The following is a 9,308-nucleotide window of genomic DNA, read 5'->3' as shown; positions in this document are numbered from 1 at the left end:
GTCTTGTTATGTGTAATCGTTTGCGATAAGGCTTTCAGACAAGTATTGTGACCTTATGTGCCGGATAAAGAACACCTATTCTACAAGTCTGACGTGGTCCACTGCGAGGAATAGGTCTAGAGTTTGATGGTCGTTAGTTTCGCCCATTAGACATGGAGGGAATCACATTATCATTAATCGTGTTAGGATGTTTTACCGTTATTAGTCCTACTTATGGAGACGTGGAGGAAACGGTCGAAGCACTATTCAAAAGAATAAAGCTGATGCAGGTACAACGGACGGTGCCCTCAATACCGCCATTTTTCTGGGGGAAATTTCGCGGAATTTATGAAAGCGATGTTCGACAGTATTTTCATGGAAACCCTGACATGAGCGCCCTCCGTTATGAGTTTAAAGTATTTGATAATAACATGTTTGCAACTGCCTGGATAACATCGTGCCTCATGGAAGCTTATCGATATGGAAAAGCACCGAAGCCTTCCGAGGAGCAAATCAGTATGTCGATTGATATTTTAATGGACAATCACAACGACAAAAACACAAACTATACTAACTCAATCATGGCATTTTGGCCTCAGGAGTATGACGAAAAATACAAGGTAAGTCACTGTGGCTACATTCGTAATATCTAATGTACCAACGGTTTAAATACCAAATACATCTGCTTGAGATATGATATTAAGTGCAAATTGCATTCAGTGTGATCATATCATCTATTTTATATAATATAACTTCATTATTCTAGTTTAAATGTGAGCACCGTTATGCTACGGACACAACATTTTATCAAAGGGCGATAACTCTGTAATTAAAGGATTGCAGGCCCTGACTTTGGTAAACACATCTTGTCTTAATATGACCAATGTGTGTACAAAGTTTCACGATCCTAGTTCAAATGCATGTAAAGATAAGCTCCGGAAACGAAATTTTAAGAAAGGTATTATGTCGGCGTAACTGATGAATAACTGTTGACAAAATTATACTCCGGACACGAAAAGGACAATAGACGGGAAAGGTGGCGACTATGTGCATCCCCAAAAATTCGAGGGGCATAATAAATAAATTTCCATTTGATAGCGATACATTTAAAAAAAAAAAACAAAAAAACCAAAAACCAAAAATTAAAAATGAATTGTTTTATTATCTCCGTAGAACAGCGGGGAATTCATTTGAATTGTTATATTGTTGATATAACTACAACAAAATATTTACAAAAGCACAAAATTAAATCCATATTTTATAATTATTTGTAAATGCATATAAAATGTTACATTAAATCTAGTTTTCTTACATTTAAAACTTTAGATTAAGAGATGTAAGCAAACATCGTACATTCACAACCTGTGTAAGTAACGATAAGGCAGTATATACTTACACAAGCCTTACGTAAATATTAACAAATCACACATTGGGGTTGGTAAGCTGCCAATGAAGATTATACAATGCAGGTATATGATTTCTTAGATTACAGAGAAATCTCATCGTACAGTTAAGATATCATGAGCAACTAGACGATAGACGCAGAAAATAAATCTTTGGATCAACACTTCTTATAACTTTTAGTGTTTTTGTTTCTCATGAAAAGTGAGGTCAGCAATCACATCGACTTACAGTTGGGTTTTTTTCTTGAGAGCTTGGTCAGCACTCCCACCAAGTTTTGGTGTTTTTGTTTATCATCTAGGGCTTGATCAGCACTCCCACCAGCTTTTGGTGTTTTTGTTTATCATCCAGGGCTTGGTCCGCACTCCCACCACTTTTTAGTGCTTTTGGTTTTCATTTAGGGCTGGGTCAGCACTCCAATCAACTTGCTCTCAATGTTTAACGCCACTGATCTTGTCAACTGGAATGCAGTATATGAGGAGATGGAGAAGATTGGACTAAAGGACGTAGTGGACATCATGAAGGGACTTCTCGCCACTAAGTATACTTATACTTACATACTATTACCTTTAGTTACGACACATTTTTACTAAAGTAGACTAAACACTGAGGTATTAAACTTCGATAAGTGAAAATGACGTGTAATGACGTCATAAAATGATAAATGGTTACATTTTCAAAGTTTAACAAGGTAAAACTACCATTATGAGCTTAGACGTCCGAGGCAATTGACAAAGATTTTTGTAATGTTTGTTTAACAGATTATAATTTTCGATATAAAAGAGTTGGGATTGAATAAAAAATTAACCATACTCGCGAAAAAATGTGTTGATTATAGTATACTTCGTTCCTGTGTCAGGATAAGGTGACACTACACCTGTAGGGACGGCGAGGATAGGAAGATTGTTATTAATTTGAAGTGCTATGCACAAACACTAGAACCAGTAAAACACAATCCTTTAACCTTTATTTATAAAGAGTCTTGGAAAAGTAGAAAACTCTATGACTAGCTAGTAAATAAAACTCATATGAAATGGAAATGAATGTTTCTGATAACCAAATAATATTCCATCATTTATTAATTAAAAAAAATGTCTAAATGGGCGATGTTCTCACTCCATATCTCTTTAGTGAGAAGTTTATAATTGAAACAATGTGATTTTCCAGCAGTCACATTTACGCGAGGTGTTTTACACAATTTATGTAATGAATTTCACTAAACATAAATCAGATCAGTTATAAATGACGAAACCTTAACCGTGTGATCAATCACCCTTTTTCTGTTGATGACTACCTTTCTGTATGTTTCACGTTTAACCACAATAAAAAAATGCATACTACTTCTACCGACTGGTTATGTGATAGACATAATCGAAACTAAATTTGGCGAAAAATATTGTATTTTGTATTATTTGGGGAAATGAAATGATGAGGTGTCTTAGTTTGCTTTTTTGCCATGCCATTTTCCAGATATAGATAACACGCATATTTGGTTATCCAGAGCTTTATTTACTTACAATGCTACATTTCATTTTGACATCGAACTCAAATATAATATCGTATTGGTGAATCATGATGGACGATATGATATTACACAAAAAATCTTTTTCAGATCTATTTACGAAAGCGTATTCCGGATACCTCCAGATTTTGATGATACGTCTGTGAATCTTGGCCTGGGGTCATTGTTGAAGGAAGCTATTGTAGATTTCCCACAATCCAATGCATTGTGGCAGTCCCGGAACACAAATCTGTCATCCGTATTCAGCGCTATCAAACACTATGCCTACCGACCTCTGTCAGGAAACAAGCGGGTGGATACTATAGACACGAGGACTTACGTCTACATGCGTAGATTCCTAGAACTTGCAAAGTCAAAAAATGAAGACGTAGCTTTAGTAACAACATGGGTATTCCGTTTTCATTATCTTTCCAAAACGTCTGCCATATTGTAATCAGTTTGTCCATCTATTTGTCTCTTTTATTTTGGTTTTATCGCAAAATTCTGAAGGGCCAATTGCACGCTATCCAGTGCTTCCTCGAAGAAAGATCCTGAGGTCGACAGGCAATGTTACTATTACTGTAATGGAAATACGTTTGTGTAAAGCTAAATTTGTCACAACCAGTTCACATAATTTGGATACCAATTCACATGTATGTAATTTCCCATCAAGGTTAATGATATTTTGGTTTATGAAATATTGTTTTCATTCGAAGTATATAATCATTACGTCTTAATCTATGTGCCCTTCTAAAAGTTTGAACATAACTCATTGCGGGGCCCTTTCTGGTGTGTCAATTTTCGAAGTTTTCGAGACGCCACACTTTTGAACTTACAGCAGCTTACTTCTAGCGGTTGATTACTTTGTATCACTTAATGTGATAAATCTTAGCAGTTGTGATCTGAGTTATGATATCAGATAACACCTCGCAATATATATGGGGAGATATTTCTCCAAGATATTATTCCATTTATAATTTGATGTAATCAGAATTGCCAAAGAACAATAAAAAAGATGTACATTGTTGCTTTTATTGTACTTTGAACGTTGAAGATGAGATTTATTTGTATACTAACTTCAGGTACAAGATCTGGAGGATATAAAGACCCAATACTACACGGGCGTGGTTACCCCGGGTAACGTAAACAACGTTGACATAACCGTAGCGGCCAACGCCTTATTCGGTATCACCAACAGTATACTTACGGGTCTTGTCACGGCGGAGGTCCTGGAGGACCCGGAAATGCAGGTGACATGTCATGAAAAATACGTGTCACAATTGAATATGTTGAAATAATAGCAATCTAAGTTTATGTTATTGATAATTTTCATTTATGTCACCTTTCATGACACCAACAAATACTGTAAGGATGTTACACTTTCATTTGAATGGAATTTTGTTAGATTTCGTATGAGCGCAAGGGTGTTAAATGAAATAACCCCTTCCTGACATATCTAGCAACACAAACTTGTCCAGCGGTGGTATACTCGAGAGAAGGACATGTTGTTTTCAATTAATGAAACGCACGATATTCAGAATTTGTTTTGTTTTCTTCAAACTTCTAGCAAATCTACCTGAACACGACATCGATGATAGCCTTTCAGATCAACACCAACTTCTCTAGCCGTCCTGACCTAGCACTGACCTACTATCCATCAGCTATAGAGTTTTATTGGTTCGTGGCCAGAACATACAGTCAGCTTCAAAGACGATACACATATAATGGTCTTCCTCACCACGTGAGTATCTGTAACAGTCTTCATCAACAGGAAAATATATATAACGGTCTTCACATTCATTTAAATATCTATAACGGTTTTCACTATCATTTAAATGTCTATATCGATCTTCACTATCATTTAAATATCTATAACGGTCTCCTCTATCATTTAAATACCTATAACGGTCTTCACTATTATTTAAATATGTATAACGGGCTTCACTATCATTTAAATATGTATAACGGGCTTCACATTCATTTAAATATCTTTAACTATCTTCACTATCATTTAAATGTCTATAACGATCTTCACTATCATTTAAATATCTCTAACGATTTTCACTATCATTTAAATATCTATAACGGTCTTCACTATCATTTAAATATCTGTAACGGTCTTCACAATCATTTAAATATCTCTAACGGTCTTCACTATCATTTAAATATCTATAACGGTCTCCTCTATCATTTAAATACCTATAACGGTCTTCACTATCATCTAAATATCTGTAATGGTCTTTGTCATCACGTAAATATCTATAATTAATTATCAGTGAATATTTTAAGGAGTGTTTCCTTGGAAGTCATCAATGCTAAGATATAATGACGTTTGCTTTCCCGTGAAAATATGCATGAATTCAATTTTTATAGGGAAAAGGCAGTTTAGAATATTGGATTCAACAGTTTATAGGCAAACAATTACATGATATTTAAGTTCTTATGCAACTTATGGGAGGCCTAAGGCACACTAACAAGTTTGAAATAAGGACATTATCACTATATATATGTGACCCTATGAATAGTTTCAAAAAGTTTTAGATAATCAAGATTTCTTTCAACGTCATCATTTCCAACACTTACAAATGTACTGGTGTATTATCAAATTCGATATGACATTTATTTCCTTTCGTTTTACAGACAATGAAAGCGGCGATGGATATTCTCGGAGACGTACTGAGAAACAACGCTACAACAATAATGCTTAAGGAAGCTATACCACAAGGAACTGATATGGTGTATTATGATGATTTTCTCGGAGATGGGGATATCGACGCTGACGGCAAACCAGTGGTTTGTACATTACTAGGTTATTTAAAACATACACATTAAGACTGAAAATTGATTTTGCATCATGGCTTCCAGTTAACTAACATTTAATCCGTATTCTATTTAAGGTTGTGTAGATACGTTCTAAATCAACAGGCAATACTATGACGTCAGTCTGGCGTCATGTTGATCTACGTTATTTAAACGCAATGCAATCCGCATAAGTAAGCATTCTTTGTAGCTTAACGTCAATCATTCAGAAAGAAGTTATTTGCGGGAAACATTTCCTATAAATAGATGTACAAGTAAACACCATTTCGTACATTGCTATATATAACTTCTTAGTAATCTTCAGATTGTATTTATTGTCCATTTGACTACAACTGTGGGGAAAAATAATCCAAATTTTTCTGACGTTCTATCGAAAATACACATCAGACTGGAGTCAATGAATACCATAACTTCTGTCCAACAAAATGTGATGGAAAAATCGGCATTCAAGCGATAGTTGTGTTATCAGATGTATGCTGCACTGGGATAAAAGAGACCACGCTATTTTAATTCTATGTCACCCAAATTGTATTCGTATTGACAATCAATTTTGACGATTGTTAAAAGGTTGACATAACCCAACGAAGTCTCTCACAATTGCCTCTCAAAACGTTCAGAAAAGCAATTTCATAAGGATGACATAAAAAGATATAGTATGGATAGTATTGTCTGAGCTTTGTCCTATAAATATTTCAATCAAGAAACTACATTATAAAGCACTCTTCTATGTGATTGTACAAAGACACACAAGTGAATAACACCTTTTCATAATTTAGAGCGAGATACAGTAGCATCCTTCTAGGACTCGTCAGTAGTGCTAAGGGCCTAGAATTTGAAGCCTAGGAGGCGACTAAAGAAAATACAAAATGATCAAAAGGAAAGTCAAAATCTAGACGGGGAGGTGCAGCAGCCCCATAGTCGTATTAATTTCGTAATTTCCATACACCAGATAATTTTAGAATAGGGTCAAGTACCTGTGTATTTTCTGAACCGTGTTCACTATTCCTGTGAATTTAAACGTGGCACACATATATCTATAGAAGCGCCAAGGACCAATCAAACGGCCGAATCTCTCTTGAACGATCTAAATGTAAATTGACAACCATATCAACTTTCTTGTTTTCTTCGTCAAGAAGAAACCATCGGTTATAGATAATTTTCCTGCCAAAATTGGACAACGATATGATTATACTGACAACGGCAACTTCTGTTGGTCAGTGCCGACTGTATTTGATAAAACTATTTGGAAATAGTCTAAATTCTTTAAAACTGTGTGGGTACGATACTTCACATTTTGGTTTAGTGGCGGAGTTTGACAACACCTACTCATGCTTTTCATCAATGATGATTATACATTTACATATTTCTAACAAATCTTGTACTGTTTTCCCCATCTTATATGAATAATGCCATACTGCATTTTTCATGTGTGTCACCATTATGACTATGTATAAATATGTTTGCAAAATGCATTAAAAGTCATCATACGGTTGACCATATTCATTCACATCATTCTTGGAGGATGCATAAAGTTATTTGGAAATGTTTTAAATCCTTGTAAACTATATGGGTTACTTTAGTGCTGTCATGTAGCTACCCTATATTTACAGTAACGTTTTAACGTTAAATTGACTTTTGTTACAATTGTCGTTAAAATCCATTCCTCTCTTCGATAAATCTACATTTTCTGTATTATATATAATCTTCCTTCACAGAAATACGGCGAGGACCGCTTGTTTACAACAGCAATGGCCGCGAATGCACTCATAACAATCTGGACATCTTTTGAGGAAAAATCAGGAACATTGATCTGGAACCAGAGTGAGTTTAAGTGGCTGAGGTGCTGAGGAGCATTAGACGACAAAGTTGAATATCTTAAGTTTCGTTTTATAACATTTTAACATCTACGATACATTGGTAGTCCAGATCGTTCCACTGATATTATATATGTGGTGTATCTATAGGTGCAAACACTCACACAGTTAAGTCAAAGACGGTATTCCCTGTTTGAATCCGGGCATGAAAGTTCTTCATTGTAATTTAAACACAGACAGACATTTATCTATATAATTAAACCTTAAACTTACTTACCACGATGATAGCCCGCTACTGTACTTTCGTCCATCATTATTTGAGTCATATCTCAAAACATTACGTCAGTGACACTGATTATCAGATTAGTTTTAATATTTTAATTTTAAGCAGGTTTTAACAATTAAGAAAGGCCGAGTTCAAAACTTTATAACTGAAATCAACAATTTCATCATTCTGGTACATGGTAAACTGTCCTATTCTTTATGTTTTCATTAGATATCAAGGTAATTAGTCGATGAATGTACACTACAAAGATAGTCAGACTTATAAATGCTTTGTTACACAAAACATAACATAATATAATTAAAAGCGAGATTCAAATACATGAAGTGGTGATAATCAGTGTTCCTTTATCACGTCTCATGACCTTTGCAATGTCATTGTTGAAATTAACGTCGTTGGTTACTGACGTCACACACCTTAGTTATCGTAATCAGACATACAAGTTACTGAGTAATCTGGCTACAAAGTAATAATTAATACCGTTTTCCAAATAAATTAACATCATTTATGGGTATGTAATGGAACATTGTTGCAACTAGGTACTCTCTTCATATCATAAAGTTTCTTTTCAGCTACGCCAAAAGAGGTTAAAGACGTCGTAACACGTGCTGTGAAGTTCCTGGATACGTACATATTGTCTGGAGAGTATAAACCTTGGAATGCTTTCTTTTCTGGCTCCGTCAAAGGATCAGGGGTAAGTGGTGTAGACTATTAATATAATTGTATTTGTTCTAGTGTGTATGTCAGAATATTTCTATATTGTTATTATTTGTTACAGCTTTTTCAATGTTGTTATTTTGTTATTGTGTTTTACAGCTATTTCAATATTGTTATTTTTTACAATAATTTCACTTCAGGGTGTATCACCAGAAAAAATATTATCTCACTTAATTACAGTATCAACTGTATCATCAACATATATAAAGAAATAAAAAAAATCCCTTAAAACTGATACTATAATATGATGGGCGTTGTCGTTTTTTGTTATAGTACCATGGAGTTTTGAAAGGAAGGTTCAGGACAATTTTTTTCTCATCGTTTGAAATAAAATAAATTTTCATCTATTGAGGCATGATGTATATGTAATCAGTCATACCTTTTACATGCATTATTCACTGTTTTTTCTTCATTTTAAGTGAATATTTCATAACAAGGATCCTAGATCTTCACTGAAGTTGGATTAAAATAAATATGTGTAAATAAATAGCATATTATCTTTTATTTTTCTTCCGTTTCTTAGACGTCTTGGTCAGAGTATCCAGCGAATCGGCATGAATATTTCAATGGGACCAAGGTTCTTCCAGATCATCATTACCATTCTGCTACCATCCGAGGAATGCAAGGGGTTCCGAATGAAACCTGGTACAAACAAGAAGAGGCTACAATGAGATCTCCTATCGACTTCCCTGGATTTAACAATCAGAATAGATACTTTCCGTTCTGGTCCTCAGAGCCGTACACATACGCTGTTACGATGTTAGCCCTGTCCACCTTCAGCAATATTGTGTGA

General features: G+C 34.7%; 1 protein-coding gene across 1 annotated transcript; it reads left to right on the top strand.

The window, feature by feature from the left end:
• The first annotated feature begins 152 nt into the window (after nucleotides 1–152).
• LOC132552034 (uncharacterized) lies at nucleotides 153–9,308 on the top strand. Its single transcript, XM_060216178.1, has 9 exons — nucleotides 153–599; nucleotides 1,782–1,921; nucleotides 2,993–3,290; nucleotides 3,964–4,131; nucleotides 4,449–4,622; nucleotides 5,522–5,674; nucleotides 7,417–7,522; nucleotides 8,371–8,492; nucleotides 9,039–9,308. Exons 1-9 carry the CDS (start codon nucleotides 153–155, stop codon nucleotides 9,306–9,308), a joined length of 1,878 nt encoding a protein of 625 aa, XP_060072161.1.

Source organism: Ylistrum balloti, unplaced genomic scaffold, assembly GCF_031769215.1.
Source record: "Ylistrum balloti isolate Yb309-2 unplaced genomic scaffold, AGI_CSIRO_Ybal_v1 Utg370230, whole genome shotgun sequence".
NCBI classification, from domain to species: Eukaryota; Metazoa; Mollusca; class Bivalvia; order Pectinida; family Pectinidae; genus Ylistrum; species Ylistrum balloti.
The sequence above is the reverse complement of the archived record's forward strand: the minus strand, read 5'-3'. Positions and strand labels throughout refer to the sequence as shown.